This window comes from Centroberyx gerrardi, chromosome 15 (genome assembly GCF_048128805.1).
Source record: "Centroberyx gerrardi isolate f3 chromosome 15, fCenGer3.hap1.cur.20231027, whole genome shotgun sequence".
Lineage (NCBI taxonomy): Eukaryota > Metazoa > Chordata > Actinopteri > Beryciformes > Berycidae > Centroberyx > Centroberyx gerrardi.
Window position 1 is genome coordinate 21,751,270 of NC_136011.1, and position 20,682 is coordinate 21,771,951.

A 20,682-nucleotide genomic window follows, 5' to 3' on the forward strand; every position below is an offset into this window, starting at 1 on the left:
CAAATGAAAATCAACACAAAAATTGAAGTTTTACGCTTGCTAGCATTCAACAGTGAGCCTTGAGTTTCTCCCTACCCACTTACTGTGAAATGGATCAGACCAAGGCAGTCGAACACAGATTAGTATAGATAGGCCTAAATCTGAATGAATTCATTACAAATGAATTTAAATGAAACAGTTTCTACGATTCAAGAGTTTGGAGTCGACTCCGATTTCGTTTATTAGTAGAATCAATTCTCAAAATCGACGTGATGGAACCGAGAATCGACTCTTTTGGAGTCGACTCTCCATCTCTAGCCCACGCCGTTTTCCCACCTATGGCCCGTGTGGGTTGTGGGCTTTCCTAGGTGTGGGCAGCCCACAGAAAACCCATACTGTCTTTCTGAAATGGGATTAAAACTGGCTATGCACATAATCTGCATTTTGACATGACTCAGAGACATTTGAATTTCTGGACGTAAAGATTTGAAGATGAACACCAATGACAGATGCCTCTCCTTTTTGGATGACTGCCTTAACAATAGGACTTTTTTTTTTTCTTTTTTTACCAGCAAGTGAATATCAAAACATTTTTTTTTCTTTTTTTTTTTAAAATTGTTTTATTTAATTTATTTATTTTTTATTAGGTACTAGATTCTTTTACTAAGCCTCAACAACGGTCACATGACTCCAAGGTGGACACCATATGTGTCGCTTTCATCACACTGTCCCCAAAAAATAACATTGAGAGCATAATTACAGGCCAAATAATTTTTATTTAAATTATTAGTCTGCGTTAAATATCCTACAGCTAACCAAACAAGCCAGTTTTCAGTAGCTGAAATGGGAATATTTTGTTAGCTGTCTAACCAAATAAAGTCCTTACGACTGACTTTGGAATTGCTTGCCAACTTCAGGTAAGTAAACAATCGTTAGCTGACTTTGAGTGAGCATTTGAGTGAGTTTTTCATGTCGCTCTAGCTTACATGAACAAGTTGTTTCACCCTGAGGCTACTTAGCTAATGTTAGCTTCAAGTGCTAGAATAAGATGCTAGAAAGGGAATGGGTTATAACCAAATAACGTTAGTTGGCCAGCTGTTGGATTTCCACAAGCTAATCGTTAGCTAGCGCGCTAACGTTAGCAATCGCCGCTAGTTAGTTAGCTGATAACTTACCTAAACAATTCGATTTGGGCTTCAACAAACACCACCAGCAATATTCAAAATTGTTTGTGAGCTTCAGGGGAATGTATTGCAGCTGAAAGACTTGATTTATTAAGCATTTATCATGTTAGAAAAGAGCATAAGCATCAAGCTATGCAGCTAGCTAGATAAATAAGCTAACACCCACTGCCAGGTGAACTGACAAGCTTTCAAATCAAATTTTCAAATTTTGGTATTAATGCACACATCTACAGACAGTGCTGTAGCTGGCTAGCTAGATATAGATGTTGCCACAATGCTTCTGCTCATTTTTTGGTCTATGCACTTAGTTTATCTGAACATTTTGTCTTTCTGTGATGTAAATGGGATGACCCATTCTCAACATAAATACTTTAATTCTAATTCACCCTCCTGGTTGAGTCAGTAAATATTCTCATGCATGTTTTTGTTTCAAGGCAGCCATGAGAAGACCAAAGAAGTCCAGCTCTCAGACTGACAGGTTTTAAGGAGAAGCCGCTGTCCATGTCCACTATATAAATTCATAATGTTACAATTTCGGTGTATATGATTATCTGTTCATATCCATCTTTTTCACTTTGTATATCTTGTATAGTTCCATAGAGATCGATCAGGTATGCACCTACTCCTCACCACCCTCAAGACATCTGAGAACAATGCCGTCGCCTCCAACATGTCCTGGCTTATGGCCTCAGAGTGCTTTTGGAGCATCTTCAGTCTGCAGAACCTCTTCACTACAGTGGACCTTTACTCCAGAAAGTTGATGCAGAGCTATGCAGTCAGCTTCAAATGCAGCTGAGTTGGCTATAGAACAATCAAAACTGCAGTAACATTCCTTCAGTCCCTCTTTCAGAAAACATAACATGAAATTTTGGACATTCTGTGCATCTATCCACCTTAGTGAATAACATGTTTTTTTCTTGTCAACACACATGCTGCGATTAAAAGCAGCCGATATACTGTGGCTGAGATTAGTTTAGTTTATTTTATTTTATTGCACATAAAAAAAAGAAAAACCCAAAAAATTGAAATACATAGAGATTGGAAAAAAACAACAACCCAAAAATACACAAACAAACAAAAAACAGACTCTTCATTCAAAAGTATATGAATACGTCTAACCCCTCATGTAAAATCATACTAGAAAGGTACTAACACATCTTTGTCATGTTCAAAGTAATACATGAAAGACTGATCCAAATAGCTCCAGTTTCAGTTTTCAAAGACTTAGATAAATTGCCATGCAGCTTCTTTCAAATGGTGTGTGGCAACTTCTATGATGTTGTTTGCTATTTGGATTATTTATTGGCTAGTAAAAAAAAAAAAGGTTTTGCCTGACAAAGACCGTGCTGGTCAAAACGTTGCAATAATAAACTCTTTTGGAGTTTATATTCAGTGTGCGGACATACTTCCTTGTCTCTGTAAGTTGCTGAATTTGTCCTGCCCCAAGTTGGGTTGGATGCACACACCATTCTACTTTTTCCTAGTTAGAGGTTTTAGTTCTGGTTTCACATCTAGTTAGACTTTGATGTGGAAGAACATTTGGGTTAAGTATAAATGATTAAATGCTATAAATGTTTGCGAGACTGAATTTCACATAGTGTTTAGATCATGAGCATTTGTTCTGTATTATAAGGCTATTAATCAATCAAACGTATCAAATTTTGAGTATTATTGTTCCATCCAGTTTTTCTTGAATTGTTTTGTTTGCCATCTGATTATCATTGAAGGAAATGTCATATATAAATTGAACACAAGAGGGCACAAGACACTCATGGGATCTGCAGACACTGGTCACTTGGCGCCAATATTCTCTACCCATAACACTAGATAAAAGTCGGTGAATGCTATTCAGTGGTACCTATCTTTTTGTTCAGTGTTATTGAAAGCATACACTGTAATGTCAAGCAACTTCGTCCTGGTTCTAACCAAGGATCAGGCAATGAGAATCCAGTCATAATGGGTAGAATCTTATACTGCTGTATGTGAAATAGATGTTAAGGCCTGATAGACCTGTGTAGGCCACACACTGAAAAAAACTGCCTCTCTTTCCCTCCCATGCTCTCCCTCACACACATGCATCCTGAGTGCAAGCAGGGCTTAGATTGAAAACAATTATATTCAAAATGCTTTGTATGATTGTTTTTCTTTTCTTCCTTTTTATCGTTATTATCGTATATTGTTTTCATTCTGTTTTCAATTACCTCCGCCAAGGAGGTTATGTTTTCGGTGCCGTTTGTCTGTTTGTCTGTTAGCAGGATTACGGAAAAACTACTGGCCCGATTTTCATGAAACTTCGTGGAAGGGTGTAGCATGGGCCAAGGAAGAACCCATTAAAGTTTGGAGCAGATCCGGATCCGACTCACGAACAAGCAATAATAGCACGAACCTTGGCGGAGGTCTGCGCTCTCCGAGTGCCCTTCTAGTTAGGTGAGATACCATAAGCCGCTCTTGGTTTCTTTCCTCACCTGCACAATCTGTGTTTAGTTGCATGTTGTATTTATTTGTTACCATTTTCTTTGTGCGGAATATATAAAACAAAACAAATTGTTATAGTTGTTGTAGGCCTTGTTCATTACTATTTGGGAGTTTTGAAAGATTTTCCTAGCCAGTTGTCTAGATATGGCACAGTTCTGCTGACATTGTCATTGTGATCAGTGTCAAATAAACCAATGATTTAAAACACATCACTATATTTTATATCATTCACATTGTGCTGTGTTGTAACAGGTTTAGGCTTAACAAACCTCTAAAATGTATCTGTAATTGTAGGTGAATGAATTGTATGATTTTATTTTATTTTTTTCAAAGCTGTCACTATTGATATATGGCTTTCCCAGGAATATGTTACAATTCACTGGACTTACCATTGTGTTAAACAGAGAGGCTGGTATAAGACAGAGGAGGAGTACTACCTGTTACTCTTCAGTGTTGCCGTCTGTGGTCTTCGCTTTATCAGCTTCAGACTCGAGCATTGCTGGCGCCCCCTGGAACCTAGCGGAGCTGAGCAGCTCTACTGGTTGTTTTCCTACTCTTTTTATCATCCCTTATTCTACAATGGACCCATTATCACTTACAAAGACTACATTCAGCAGGTAAGAGACACAGTAGAGGTTATTCCAAGAAGTAAGCTGCAGTTTGGTCAAGAATTGCCTCTTTGGTCTTTTTCAAGAAGAACCAGAGTCTGATTGTTTCTCTGAAGTTGAGGGAATCTGAGCTCACCTCATTTTGCATTGTGTCCTAAACATCACTGGTGGGCTATTTCGGAGATGTCTTGCTCGGACAATAACTTTAATTTGCTGCAAGTATACAGAAGTGGCTACCGTTCATTTGCTTTGGTTTGGTTGACAATCGTTTCAATAGTGTTTATGTATTTAACTAATGCCTGCTTACTTTCCTTGGAACAGGTTGGAACACACATTCATAGGGGTTTGGTGTCTTTACCCAATAGCACCTCATATTGTTGTTTTTTTGTTTTGTTTTTATTGTACTGGAGATTGAACCAGTGACCCTTTGAGTGCACTCCATTAACAATTTGCCAACTTTCTACTGTTGCAGATGCGGCGACCTGCTGAAGAAAGTGACACAGACAAAGCTGTTTATAGCTACTTGCTACTCAGAGCAGGAAGGATTTTTCTGTGGTGGCTCATCGCAGAATACATGATCCACGTCATGTACATGCATTCCATCCAGACTAATGAGACCTACTTAGAAATTCTTCCTCCTTGGGTAAGTCTGAGTTTTTTTGTTCTATGATTTCTCTGAGACTTCAGATCCACTGGAGCAATGCACCAACATGTTTATGAGAATGCAGACAGTTTGCCCCCCACCACTCATAAGATTTCATTGATTCTGAAACTCCATCAGATATGCTGGTAACTGACTCATTGCTGTCGATTCATAATTCAATATTTATGCTCAGTGGTGTTTTATGCTATTTTGTCTGAATCAAATACGCCTCTGGCAGAAAAAAAGATATTGGTCTGAATATGAGACGCTCGTTGAATCCCAGCCAAAACAGAAGCAGTCTAGTGTGCCTAACTGGATTTTCAGTGTAGATGGAAGTAGTCGGAAGTGAGAACTATCGCTTCACCTGTATACTGTTTGCAAATAACCTAACCATGGAGACTGTATGTTTGGTGTAATGTGTTTTCTTGGCCATTTAGAAACAGCACTGAAAGATAGGGCCAAGATTTTCTGTGTTACTATTTTTAGCAAATATAGTAAATGGGCAGATTTTGAAATTTGATCAAAATATGAGAGAAAATCCTGAGAAATGAGACCACAAGAGAACACTGGGAGGGGGCCATGAAAATAAGGAGTCTCCTGGGAGTCTCCTGGGTTGGCAAGTATGCTCCTGGCACATTCGTGTGTTGTCTTGGCGCGGTCTGTGAGACACATAGAGTCAAATTTTTTCAGTAGGTGCATCATGTTACCTATGCAGCCAGCCTGGCCCATGGATATCCCCCATGTGCAACCTCATGCAGACCCTTTTTCGCAATGACAGCAGTAATAACCTAGGTAATGGTTTAGGGAAAATGTCAAATGGGTGCTTTTACTAATCCTTCAACCCTTTTCCCCATATCTCAGGCGGCCTGGCCCTCGCCCTTGTCCAGTTCTTGAAGTACCTGGTACTGTTTGGCTTGCCGTCCATGCTGGCTACACTGGATGAGCTAGTTCCCCCAAAGCTTCCTCGCTGTGTCAGCATCATGTACAGTTTCACAGGGATGTGGAGGTGAGTTTATACTGGGGAACCAACCCCACTTGACACCGCTGACATAACCTGTAATGTGTTTTAGTTGCTTACACGGCAATTTTGCGTTGGTCTTGCAGCATTCCTTAACGCCTCTGTCTCTGGAAAAGGTAGCATCCCCGGTATGCTTGAAGAGAAGGTGTATTTAATGTCAAGTGCTTCAAGTGGTCAGTGTGCTTTGGCAATCAAATTCTCTGAGCATCGTGATTTGTCTCATCTTCTGTCATTACTGGCAATCAGAACAATAGGTTACCTCTACAACATCAAGGACAGTGCATCCTTCTTTCAGAATCAAGCTAAAATGGTTTGTTCTCTGGGACCAACCTTACTCTCACAGGATGAATATTTTCTTTTTTAACCAGGCTCTGTTTATTATACTATGTTTTTGGTATGCTAGAATCATCAGTTTCATCAGTAGTGAGCAAGCTACTGCAGCGGTGCTTCCCCCAAATTAGACTTTCAATCCATTCCCAACAGGTTAATAGCAGCGTTGCCAAGAGAATCAAATTAAAACAAAGAGTCTCTGTATGTTAAAATCACCAAGTGCCTTCATGCATTCATGCTTTGGTGCAAAACTTTGAAACAACTGACATTGCATAAATTGTTCCATCATAGCGGTGTTCCAAAAATCATTATCTGCTGTGTCACTCAGTCAGGAATAACACAAATTTTCATCCTTTTGAATGAAACCGTTTTATATTATTTGAAGTTCTAGAAAATCTCAAAGGCTGTTGGATAAACTCCAACTGTATTTTCAAAAACATAAAAAACATATTGAAGCCATATTGAAGTCTCCCTCCATTATTGTAGTATGGAGCCCCTGTTGAAACACTGCCAACCCTCTACTTGCTTTGTTTACATAGTGATTTATTGGCTGGAAGACCTGTTTTCTCTTCCAAATGTATTGCCTGGGTTTTTGACGTGACAGTTAACAGCATATCACAACAAAATATATTCTTTGAGTATATTTTGAATGTGTAAAGGTATTTTTTTTTATTTGTAATATTTGTCTGCAGAATACAGTAAGTACTGCATTCTAATTTATGATAAATTCAACAAAATGAAGTAAATTTTCCATCAAGTCAGACGTACAGGAAGTAGACAGAATAACAGAAATACAACATGAAAAAAGACTTGAACTTTGGAGTTACTGATCACAGGTGAATCATGTTAGCTGAATACCAATTAGCAGTATGTGTCAGCTTTAAAAGAGGTCTGATTGAAGTTGCCAGCTTGTGAGTATTTAACACAATTTTATGTAAATAAGATTTTTAAAAGAGTATAAAGAGGAAGGATTTTCAGGGTTTACTGAGTTGACGTTTATGCCCATGCACACACGCAAACACACACACACACACACACTCACACACATACCCCACATACCCACTCCTTATGCAGCCCCATCAGTTATTTCAATCACACCAGCCTCCACACAGAGTGAATTATAAAATTATATCTCACGGGGATTGCTACATTTATTAAGTTTATCATAAACTGTTACAAAAACAAAGACTATGCCTATCTTATGCTGAAGGGGTCACAATTGCTTAAGATAATGAATACACATTGCAGTACTTGTTACACAGAGATAGAGCACCTTAATCAACATGACTGAAAATGTGGAAAGGCTAATTCCCACTAAGCTTCCACTGCTTGGATGGATATTGCAGCACGGTCAGGAACATTCGACATCGAAAATTGTGTGTCACGCTGCCATTTGTCTAGACTGAGAGAGACTGCTGGTTGACATGATGCAAATTTGACATGCGTCTCAGCCTAAACAAAACAGACATGCAATCATAGGCAAACCTCATGATATACAATCAAAAAATGCCATTTTTGGACCTGGCAAATAAATGGAATGTTGAAAATTGGGTTCAGATCTGGTTTAGGCCATGGCTATAAACAAGGGGTGAAAGAAATGACCAGTTTGATGTTTTAGAGAGTCCAGTGTAGAGTATCTCAACATTTTACATGACTTTGGCCTCTTCGTGACTCTTTTAGCGAAATCTTTTGACTCCTCAACATGATCAGTAATAACAACCTGCTCTCTGATTTCAGTCAACGTTAGATTGAGATGGAGGTCTGTGCGTTGGTTTAGCAGTAAAATGTATAGGTTGTAGACTAGATGGACCAATGTGCTGACAGCGATGCACTCCAATCCAGCTCGTGTCTGCTGAGCTGGCCGATGTTGACGGCATTGATGGAATGCATAAATCTGTCCAGTGACATCACTGACAAAACAGCATCAGTTTATAGGCAGAGTGAAGAAAAAAAACGCCTTTTCTAATCTTTTTAATACATCCACCCCCCCACCCACCCCCCACCCCCCCAGCCACCCCCCACCCCCCACCCCCCCACCCACCCCCCACCCCCCCACCCACCCCCCCACCCACCCCCCACCCCCCCACCCACCCCCCACCCCCCTGTATCGATGGCTCATCAGATAAGAGGCACTTCATCAAATTCTACGAGTGGTGGACAGCCTGATTCAAATGTTAATGCTTATGAAAAATGTAAATTTTACTCTAATTCAAATAATAGTTGTTAAACCTAATACCTAATAATTGGACTTCCTTGTTTTCTTTTTCGTACCACAAAGGGTTAGGGTTAGGGTTAATTTACAAGCACAGCAGAGACACAGTCAAGCTTCCTCATTACCAGTTTTTGTCTAATATGTGGAATAATGTGTGTTGTTACTTGTTGCACACTCAAAGAGCTCATTTACTATTGGGCATTGAACTTCTCAGTTGAATTACCCTCAAAAAGGTGTCACTCCACAGCTGCTTGCCAACATGTGTATCTCAGCAAACAAGGATAGTGAATTTGCATGTAGGCTTTTTCATGATTATGAGGTTGCATATCATAGGTGAATCGTTTTTCTGTTCTGTTACTGTTCCCCCCGCTCTGGAGAAATGCCACCTTGTTTAGTATGTGCATATGTAATGGCGGCATTATGCATTTGCTCACTTGTACTTTAAACAACATGCATTATTAGTTTGTCTGCTTTTAATGATGCACACTTGGCTGAATGTAGCCTATTGGGAGTTTATGGTCTGCTTGGTAGATGTGGGTTGCTACTTTAAGACAGCAGTACTGTTTCACAGTTGTCAGAAAACACAGTGTGATTTTCTGTGAGAATGTTCTAATGTTGTTGTTGTTGGGTATTTTTTGCTAATTATTGTCTGTGTTCACTGAGTTTTTATTCTGTTTGATGTATACAATGGTGTAAGTATACAATTGTCAAATGTACAAGATTAGTTAAATGTGAAATATGGCACATCTACCAATGAATTACAACCACTTTGTTAAAGATGCCAGAATCTAAATTGCAAATGAAAGTTTCCATTTTAATCCGTGTCCATTGGATTGGATTGTTTTCCCGTGCTTTAATGGCATCCTTTGCAATTATCCTACTGCAGATGCAAAGTGATACCCATGACACAGTGCTCCCCTGTTTCTTCTAGTGAAAGTGCTGTTAAAGAGGTTTTAATGCTTTTCTGAAATTTTGCTGTAATTGTCTGAAGAGCGCTAGATGAGAGCGTAGGTGTTAAATGATGTGCTCCACATGACTCACTCCTGACGCCCCGTCTCCCTGGGCAGCTAAGTGGCTCATTCCTCGCCATTCCATTACGGTTTCCCCGCCTGTACGCCTCTGTGTCTCAGGTTCTGTTGTTACCCACACAAGCGGTATTGGCCAACAAAAGAGCTCTTACTGCTCAATTTATTTCAAAGTAGGGGTTCTTAGGCAGGGTTGTTTGGTTGAGTTGTTACAGCTACCCATGTGAACGAGACAAGCTTTTGATCCCAAATCCTGGGAATAATTTGCCATAAATAAATAAGTAGGGGCACAGCAGTATTTCACTTTGGTTTTAATTTACACTTACAGCCAGCACATCTTCATATGAGATGATGAAGAGTCGACTGCCAGCATTAGTTGCCAATTGCCATCATTGTCTGCTCCAAGTGCTTGCAGTGGTCAAGTGTTACCTGATACTGTATTTTGGTTATTTGGGTATTAATGTACATTTCTAAATCATAATTTTTTGATAACATCTATTTAATATCCATCTACCATCTACATCTAAATAATGTTAGAGTGATAAATAGATATTCAGGAAATTTAGTATGACATTTGGCAATTGCACTAACCCTTTGGTCGCTGTAGACTTTACCTCTCCATCTGTTTTTGCACCTCCTTTTATGCGCCAACATGGCCAAGCTGGCCACTCTATTGAAGACTCAGAAAATGCTGGCTCATCTTTCAGGAACATTGATTAGCCACAGGGTGTCTGAGATAATTAGTTCCCAGCTCAGCAACACTAGACTGAAAGTGATGTTTGCTTGTAAGTGTTGTGGAGTGGTGTAGCATGGTGAGACTGTTGGTGCCTCTGGGACAGACACGGCTCTCACAATACCTGAGACTACTTTTCTTCACATCATGCACAACACTCTCTCTACTTTGCATTTGTACTTTGGCTTTGAATTATTGTGAGGCAGAAAATTCATGTTGCTTGCCTGATTGTTGGGATATTATTCACATTATGTGGTCTATTACATGAACATGGCTATTTCTATATTGTTTTTCTCATTTCAAGCATTGAAAAATTAAGTACTTGAGAAATATGCTTGTTTGTTGAACTATCACATGAAAAATATTGCAATTTCATTTAACCGTGCAGCCTCAATTTTTATTTTTTTCAGTTTAACCTTTGTTATTCTGTTGATATCAGACCTTACACACCTAACAAATAGATGGACAGGACAGGATGATATGGATGAGCCAATTGAAATGATGAAAATGTCCACATGGGAAGTGTCTTGGGCATGTGTTTAGGGTTCAGTACTGATCACAGAGGCCACTTTGGAATCATTAACCCAGTTACAGCATTAATAACATCTTCGCAGAGTTGATATTCTATGTAGTAGGTACTCCTATTTTTGCACTGGGCATCAGAGCATTGCTTATTTGAATAAAACTCAATGAACATCACATGATAATTGCTGTGACAGGTGCTCTTTGGAATTCATTGGTGCTCTGTGTTGCCGGCTTTGTTTTACATCTGCATTATTCACTGGCTGCAGTATGCCTATATCCGGTCCTTACCATCTTTTGCTAAAGAAAAATAATGAAATCATTTTATTGTCTTATCTGTATACACATTGGATGTATAGATGTATAGAAGAGATGTAGAGAATTTATTTTTTTTTTTTCTTTGATTTGGACAGGCTATAATCTCCTTTGAAGAGCTGTAACAGTTTACTCATGTTGATTGTATTCACTGTTTTTTTTTTTGCCTGTACTCATGTTCCAGATACTTCTACGTCCCATTGGAAGGTTCACGTCATGGTCCTCTGTACAAAGTGCTGTCCACTGGCCTGGCGTTTGGGTTCGTCTGCCTCTGGCATGGGGGCCATGACTACCTGCAGTACTGGGCCCTAATGAACTGGGCTGGAGTTCTGGTGGAAAATGGATTGAAGACTCTCTTTGCCTCATCCTGTATTCACTCCATTGTTGTAAGTTTCTAAGCATTTACCTTCCAAAATGCAAAGAATTTAGGCTAAAAGAAAAAATAATACATTGGAAAATTGAATATAGATAGAAATCTCCTGTATTCCAATGATGGAATGTTCATGCAACAATAAGTCTTTCCCAAAATTAAAAAAAACAACCATAATATAATAATCTGATTTAGCTACTTCAGTAAGAATAGATGGGAGACCAACTTTGCGGATCCCGTGACATAAAGAAAACTTATTGGCATGTAAAAGTCCAAGTAAACGTTTATGTGCCCACAAGTCTGTTTCCAATACATTAAAAATGGAGAAGCTCCGGGCCGTTTCTCTGGATGACATCACAGATTGAGTGAGTCAGTCTTGCTTCTTTGGCTTCTAGCTTTGGGGGAGAATTCATGTTCTCAAAATAATGATTGAACTATCCAGGAGTTATATTGTGTTTCACAGGGGATTTCCCATATAAGTCTGATGGCATCCTGTGTAATCCTTCTAGTTTATGGTGATAGAGTGCTGTTGGTGTTCTTTGCATCTCAGATTTATGACAAAAATATTTTGTGGTTTTACTGCAATTCTGACATTCCCCAGGAGCACAATTTCTCTGCACCCATGAAAAGGCGCTGCATTGCCCTTCTCTCTGCCTTCTCCACTGCCATGCTCATCCTCTCTAATCTGGTGTTCCTTGGGGGAATACATGTTGGCAGAATCTTCTGGAAGCGTGTCTTCGTTCAAGGTAAATTGCCTTCCACAACACTCGCTCAACAGGATTTGTGAATGCCTTTATTCTGCAGCATTGTTTCAGCTCGCATTTACAAATTTGTTTCCAATGTGGAGAATCAGCCATATGGTATTTTACTATCCAGTGTAAATTTGATGATTTACATTGCAGTTTTCCATATTTTCTTCCAATGATGACAGCAACTGAACTTACCAGTTCCAGAGGCAAAGAGTTGGTGACTGTCCACTTTAACAACTGTTAATAGCCACAATACTTGTTTTAAAAAACAGAACTTGAAAGAACCTATGCTGAAGCCCATGTACCTAAACATATTTTTTTTTGTTTTGACTTTACTAATAGTATAATTAATATTTTTTTAAGGTGTATTTAAATAAGGTGTATTTTATAAGGTAATATTTAAAATAATTAAGACTAAGCTGTAGTTTAACTGTGCTATTCTTTGCATGCGCATGGGGAAATTCTCCCAAATAGAGCGACATCTGCTTCATGGCTGTGCCAGTCCTTGTACTTCTGCCTGTGTCTTTATTTGGCTCATTTGGTTCCTAAAGCAAGATGGCAGTCCCTCCCTGGCATCTAGCAGCATTTTTAGCTTTTATTGCAAATCAGCTGTTGTTCTTTCCACACTTGAAGGAATAGTTTACCAAAAAATGAAAATCTTGTCATTATCTACTCACCCATGTCAGTTGAAATACCAGCAAATTTCATATGTCCACATAACACAATGTGTGTTAGTGCAGATCCATGTCAGCCTTCTCCAAAACAACTATAGTGGTCGGGAAGTGGTTCTTTAGAGTTCCAAAAAGGTCAAGAAATGACTATAAAATTACTCCAAACAGCTCGTGCTGCATAATCCAAATGTCCTTAAGTATTCAACTGACATGAACGTGAGTAGATGACAAAAAAGTTAATCTTTGGGTAACCTATTCCTTTAAACCTGAAATAAGCGATTTCAGACCCTATAAGCAATCTTGAAACTAACGTGAGCTATGTGGAGATTTCCTTGAGATGTAATGATATAAACAAACAAACAAACAAACACACGCGGGCCAGCTGTGTTGCTGTTTTCACCTCTTTTCTAAAGCTTGTTGTCAAAACCCGGCCCGACTCTAAGCTCCTCCCGGCCCATACAGTAGCTTTTCATTTTTTTTTTTAAACTAGCTTGTCTCCTCCCTCGCAGCGCTCTCCCCCTCCCATTCCTGAAAACAGAATTCTCCTAACGGCGGAATCGATGAAGTGAGCGAGTAAACTAGTAATCTTGCTACCTGCCTCTTCACTTGTCATTGTGGGACATGCAAACTTCAGCAGGAGAAAAATCTGGCAAAGCAAGTCTGGTAACCGGTGACACTTCTCTGTAGATACGTTTAGCTTAGCTTTTAGCCTTTATGCACGGTCCTTCGCAAATTTGTCCTTTGGAGCCTCCGTAGTCCAGCAGTTTTGCTGTGGTTTATTCACAAATGTGTTGCGGTTTCTGTCACCCACTAGTGGGCGGAAAATCACTTAGTGCAGCTTTAAGAAATAGTCCTTATGGCTACACTGTAGCCGTCTGTCGTTCAGACCAGAGTAATGGAGCAACTGGAGCAACTTCATTTTTTACGTAGTTAGCTGAGACATCATTCTGTGTACTAGCAGTAGACTAAAGGTCAATTTATGCTCTTTGCGGTGTGCATGGTGTTTACCCTTTCTATAGAATGGGCAAATTCCCTTCTGTCCGTGTCACAATCTGTGGGCTTGTCTGACTTTAGCCCCAGCAGCCGGAAGGAGGTTATATTCCAATTAAGCTTTGTTGTGACAGTAAAAGTTATGGGAGCCTGACTGGCTCACAGCAAATGGTGCATGACATTATGCCCCCGACTACCCCTCACTGTTAGCAGACACAATACCCTAGAATTGGATATAATTTATTTATTTATTTGGATCCCCATTAAATAAATAAATTATATCCAATTCTAGGGTATTGTGTCTGCTAAGACACAATAGAATAGAATTGATGTAAATAAGTTAAAAGAAAGCTAAAAAGAAAAAAGTATACCAGAATGGGTTCTTGGAAAATGCAATTTCTGTCTTGAATTATTCAAAGCAAGAACTAGACCTATGAGAAATTCAGTTTGCTTTTATGGGGAAGCTTTTCACTACTCAAGGATTCATCAAGACCCTTACTAAAAATACTAATAAGATGCAAGATAGCGCAGCAGTCAAGTCTTGCATAAGTCTGGCTCTTGGTAAAGACTAAAATAGCCCATTGAAAAAAAAAAAATTTGATTTTGGTGCCTTTCCTACGTATTGGTATTTTTGTACCTTAAAGGACCCTACTGGTTTCTTCTACATTACTACCGACCATTTTCCAAAGGATACCATACTTTTTTAGATCTTTGAATGCATTTTTCTAACCTCCCAGGAAGCCATTTGTTTCCATTCATTTCATTCCGATTTGAAAATCAGCTTGCAGAGACTTGAAAATTGCTTGAGATAGGTAATCACAGTGAACGTGTTGCCCCCGGTTTATTTTTGTCAAAATTACTTTATCGTTGTGTGGTAATTTAGTTTAATGCCTGCATTGATTTGAAAAGTCTGCAGGTCTTCTTGTGCGTTCACGTGTTCACCAAGTAGAGAATTTGTTTTTCTGATATATCCGTTAGCATGCGAATGCACAATTCCTCTCTGAACTCGGAAACTCTTTCCATGTAGAGACACCGAGAGACACCCATACAACAGAATGTCCATCTCCGGCAGAAAATAGTGCCTGAAGAAAAAATTGTTTTAAGAGCTAAATTCATACATCCACTAGTCCCTACCCGGGGATGCGCGAGCCACAACTACGTGCAGACTTCCGGGGATGCGCACGCCACAACGCGCGGACTTGCCAAAAAGGCGCATAAACAGCGTAAATTTGTGAAAATGGAAAAATCAACTCCATCAGTCCCTGCCTATGCCAATGCTCAATGGCCATGTGCAGTTTCAGATTGATTGGCCAACCCATTGAGGAGCAAAATGGATGCGGACAGACGGACAGAGTTTTCCTAATTTATAGTAGGATGACTTAAATCCGGGCACAAATGTTAGCTGGAGCAGCAGAGAATTTTAAGGTAGGTTTATCACCTTAACATTTGGTAAAAAAAATAAATAGGGAAATCGGGTAAATATTCAAAAATCTATAAGGTATGGTATGCTTTGGAAAAGACCCTGTATGGTGCTTTAAATTGAAATGTAACGGATCCACCTCTTATTCCCATCGGTGCTCTTTATGCCTGCATGATAAACTACCAAGGGAGAGCTGGGCTCATCTCATTAACACAAGATCAATGCTGTTAAATCAGCCTGCATGTGGTTTTTAATGGTGCTGGCAGCAGCTTAGTTCTCTGACCTCTCTGATGAAATGTGTACATGTATGTTTGTCTCGAAGAGACACAAATTCTTAATTACACTGTGTGTACAGCAGTATAGTGATCGGCTTTGCGGCATCAGCATCATCAGATCTCTGTTGCTTCAGCCACCAATAATGGCATAATGCTGAATGCCGCAGTGATTCAATTGGTATCTACATCTAGACCCTTCTACATCTGCTGAAGTCCCTAAGTGACTGTAGGATTTATATTGGGTGCTTGATGAACTGCACGTCATTGTGGTAGTAAGCTTTACAGACCAGCTGATGGCCCTCATGAAAGATCACTCTTAAGATCCAACATTGTGTGACAAACACTCTTGTAAAAACACATACAGTACCAGTAGACACAGTCTCTAATATTAATTCAAAACTATCACTCAACACATGAAACTATCCAGCTTTATTGAAAATTACTTTAACTTCCTAGCTAAGTCAATTGCAATGCCTAAACTTCAGTAATACTTACTCCATTATAAGATAAGATAGCACTTTATTGATCCCCTGGGGGAAATTCATTCATAACCTTCTTTTATATTGGATAACTTAAACACAACAACTCAAAACCAACAATAATGAAACTGTTTGACTTTTATATACCCAAATGATATCATGGAATTTGCTCTTGCAATATAGGATATCTTTTGGTCAGTGAAAAAAACTGCCCCTTTAAATAAAGAAAAAATAAAAATAAAACTTACACAAAATTGCCAATGTACAAAACCTGCTGTCTGCTTCATCATACGCAACATCATGAAATAAGTTTGTCCCCATCCCACAAAAGCTTAATGGACTTCCACCACAGTTATATCTTTCTACTCCAAACTCTGTCATCTTAACAAGTGGTATTGCTTTCATATTGTCATAGAAAGACGCTCACAGCTGGCAAGCATGTAACTAAAACTAAGTTAGTTTCCAGTTGTTTCCATTTGTGTAATGATAATATATTCAGGGCGATGGAAGAGGCAGAACTAACCTTAAAAGTTTTCGGTTCCCGCTTTTACTGAGAAGCACAGTCCTACTGATCACCAATCAACTTTGCATTTAGTTTTGAGTTGCCTCTCTGCATGTGGCCTTTTCACCTCATTTGCACTTGAAGTACTCTGTGTTAATCAAGAGAAAAAAAAAAGCAACTGGGTTGTGTAATTACAGTACTGGCTGGCTGGACCCATAGTAACATGCAATTGAAGGAAAATACATGTGTTGTTCATCTTTTTCACTCATCTCTCATTTCTCTGCTTCTGCTGACAAACTACAGACATTTTTAAATCCATACAGCAAGCTTTAACTGATGTATTTGGGCAGTAAAATAAAATGTTCTCATTTTTATATAAATATCTCAAGTGCCATTATGTTGCCAAGATATTATCCATTGTAACTAAACGTGGTCAGTGTCTGTTTTGTTTGGAGAAGCAGCTTTCTTATTTATTTCATGCAATAATTGTGATAATTGCAACACTTTTGACGGAGTAAACCGAGAAACCCTAATTCATTAATTTGACTTTCATGGCTCTTATTCTACATTACCAACAGATATTGATTTGTTTACTTTAATGGTGTTTCTTCTGGGCAGCTGTGGGAAAAGTTTGGTGTTTCAGAGGGTTTGTTGTTTGGTCCCTTCCTCTGCATGTTTCTACATGCTAACATTATCCTTGGACACTGTCAGTTTTCATTATTGTGCAGATGGTATATAACCAAGGCATGACACTAACTTCTTCACCAACTACCAACAGTGAATAGTGGATTCAGAATTTCACCAGTCAGTTTAAGTTCTTAGCTAAGTAGGTTTCTTTAGAATAGCAAAGGCTGAAGTTGGTTACGTGCCAAAATTGCTGGTAGAAATGACAAACTTTCCAGCCAAGGCCAAAATGTACCAGCATTTGTCTAGTGGCTTGTACTACTTTCAATTTCTGCATTTAACTCTGTTAATTTGACGAAGCCCTACCGTCTGCATTAGTAACATCAAACGGACGGTTGGTTGTAGAAGAATATTTCACGCTGAGAGTGTTAATGAAATTTACTCACTTGCAAAGACAAAACACTGGGATGTCTTGGCATGATGGCACGGACTGCTCATTGGTCATGTAGGTTACGGACTGAAAGGTTTCAAATGGTCCTAATCCAATTTACATGTCAGAGATAATGTACTGTATGTAACCTTTCAAAAGCGTGCATCAACTTTTGTTCCACAATTAAGTGTTTTTTTTCCCTCTAATTGAAATGCGATGAATAATTGAGTCTGAAAGATAAGCAGCTCTAAGCTGGCACTTTTATTTGGACATGGAAATCCATTGAGGACACTGCTCTCTTTTTGAAAAGCGCTGAACAAGCAAAAGAGAATAACATTAACACACACTACACAACACAAAACTATATTTCAGAAAATATAAAATAAAGCTGTCTATTACCAAAATATGGCTTGTTTAGCATTAGTCCACCTGACCTTTCTCTTACTGCACAGTGAGCTGGTTATAGTACAGCTGTGCATAAACCAGCCTGTGCGTATGTGAATGAGATTTTGAAGAGAATAGAAAAGAATAGATCATTGAAATGCATTGTGGTTGCAGGTGCAGGTTACTGAGAGAATCTGGAGGCAAGCCAGTTGGGAGGACGTGCAGACAGCTGTCCCTGCCTACTAGACCTTCCAAGGAGCAGCTATAAATAGAATAAAAGAAAAACTGTAGCATAGAAATACTGTAACTTCAGTGAAACTTGACCCAAGGAAAGTAATCAAGTAAAAAGTATGCAATTTCTTACTTTTGAAAAAGCATCAATAGTAGTCTAAATTTAAGTCTAAATTTAATTAATCAATATTAATAAATATTCATAAAGGAAACTAATACCTAGTTCAGGGCAAAATGAGTTGAGGAGTGGATTTACAATGAATCAGTTACATACTGTAAGAATGAGTTTGTTAAAAATATTTCCACAGTTACTAATGAAACACAGTAGCTGAGAGTATATTGATTGTTTTTTAAAGGTATTAATGTTTGTTTTTATTTGTATTTCAGGCTGGTCTACCATTGCCCCACCTATGTTGGCTTTCCTCTACTGCTTTGCTCAGATCGGACTTGAGTGGACTTCTCACCCACCGTGAGTCACCTTGCAGTGGCATTGGATTGAGAATCCCTGCTATCATACAACCAGAGCAACCTGCTGAGTCCAGTGTCTTGCCTTCAGTAGCCAAGGTCTCTATGGCATATCTGGTTCATAGCCAGCGTCTCCACTGTCTTTAGAACAAAAGCTGGCTGGACTGTGTGAGCCAGCCACTTCGCACAACCTCACCAGACCGGCCGTAAGCTGCCTGCAAGCTAAGACATGAAGGATCAACGTTCATTCATTCCACAGAGAATGTTTCCTGTATTTCATGGAAAGCTTGTGTGCATTTGTACTCTTAATACAGTGAATGTTTATACTGTAGATTTAGGCTAGTCCCTAATGGGAATTATACCCCTAGCCTTGGCTGTGTCAAGGTATATTTTCTACACAAGAAGCTATGCTGAATCACTGTAATTCCAAGCAACTGTAAAAAAAAAAAAATATGTATGCTGAACCAATCTTGGATATATGATTCTGATTAGGTATTGCTCAGTGGTGCAGTAAGCTGAGGAAATGCTCATTTGATATTTGCCGTCCTCCGTCCAGCCACAGGAACAGTTGGTGTATTCATTGGTACACAATAGCCACACAAGGCTGAATAGACAAGGAAGGACATAATAAATGATTCCTCACAGGTGTAATTTATAATTTGGGGAAGAATATGATGGCACCTGTATGAGTTGGAAAGCTTAAGAAGGTGTATACACCAATACTGAAATCAACACAGTGAACACACTGCCTCTTTTCAGTGGAAAATGTAGAAATATTGTCGCACGAGCAAATAAATGTTTTTCTATCATTTTTTTCATTGTTGAATGCTTGTAATCTATTGGTTTTGGCCAAATCTGGTAAGTGTCATCAGACTGTTGAGGTTGAGGCTGTTCATTGAAGCTGGAGCTGGATGTGGAGTAGGATGTTGTGGATTCAATAACAGATAAAAAAAATTAAAAAAAAGCTTTTTAACTTAAGTACAACTAGGGAATTAGTTCCAAACAAGAGGTTGGATTTAAATAATACTCAGTGATAATTTATCCTATCTCGAAAGCATCTGCAAAAGCCCCTCACATTTCAGATTGCAATAATTAATTGTGTAATTCAGCAGGGGCTGACTAGTTTGGCATCCAGTGATCGAGGCAAACTCTGCTTGTTGCAGGAATTATCAGGAAGCTGCTCCAGAGAGTTACATTTTCCATGCTTTATCTTGTGAGCGTAGAAAATGTAATCTGGCAACATATGAACCTCCTCTTACTATTCACAATGCACATTAAGGTGTAAGCAAATGGCTCCAGGGTGTGGCTTCCAGGCTTCGAAGAAGTTGTTGGAAGGACATGAGTGCATTGTTATTCAGAGGAGCCATTCCTGAAAATCATTAACATGAAACTCTCTAGGTGCCTTTAATTCTGATGCCATGCTGCAAACAACTGGCATTCCCTTTAACATGTTGTTCCCAAGGCTGTATGTGCAACTTCTTTGTTAATCAATCACTGAATCAATCAATCGGTAAACCATCTTAATATGCACTTGTGTGTAATTTTGTAAATTGAATGACTGTTCCAATAAACAAGCATACAACTCAAGCCGTTTTGTCAATATAATGACAATACAAAGACTATGTAATAGTCAGTCTATTATTTTGATGAGCCTCCAGGTTTTTCATTAGCTGAGTTCTATTCTTGTCTGAGGGATTATCACATCTGTGGCACTAAGTAGGATCAGTGCGAGGGGTCAGTGAGGAATCCTCTTAAATGAGCACAAAACTATAAGGTTTAACTAACATAAGAAGATCAGACAAGAGAATACATCTGCTGAGTTACACCTTGGATAGCTTATGAGGAAAGTAACCCTATCAGTGATCAGTGGCAGAGGAGCTAAAAAAAAAAAAAGTTACATCACCTCTCACAGGTCAACATGGATGCTATGTGGATGCAATCACAATTAATTTCCCAAGGTGAAAAGAATTATTGCTCAAGCTGAACAAACAGGATACAGTATATATAAAATATTTATTGTTATGAATAGTACAGTATATCACAGTTGT

At 38.9% G+C, this 20,682-nt stretch overlaps 1 protein-coding gene across 1 annotated transcript; it reads left to right on the forward strand.

The window, feature by feature from the left end:
* The first annotated feature begins 1,776 nt into the window (after positions 1–1,776).
* Positions 1,777–18,864, forward strand: LOC139911088 (protein-cysteine N-palmitoyltransferase HHAT-like). Its single transcript, XM_078288625.1, has 9 exons — positions 1,777–1,938; positions 4,043–4,255; positions 4,719–4,899; positions 5,751–5,895; positions 6,694–6,719; positions 9,652–9,661; positions 11,229–11,430; positions 12,016–12,160; positions 18,557–18,864. The coding sequence occupies exons 1-9, from the start codon at positions 1,777–1,779 to the stop codon at positions 18,640–18,642; spliced, it is 1,170 nt and encodes a 389-aa protein (XP_078144751.1). The 3' UTR covers positions 18,643–18,864.
* The last annotated feature ends 1,818 nt before the right edge of the window (positions 18,865–20,682 follow it).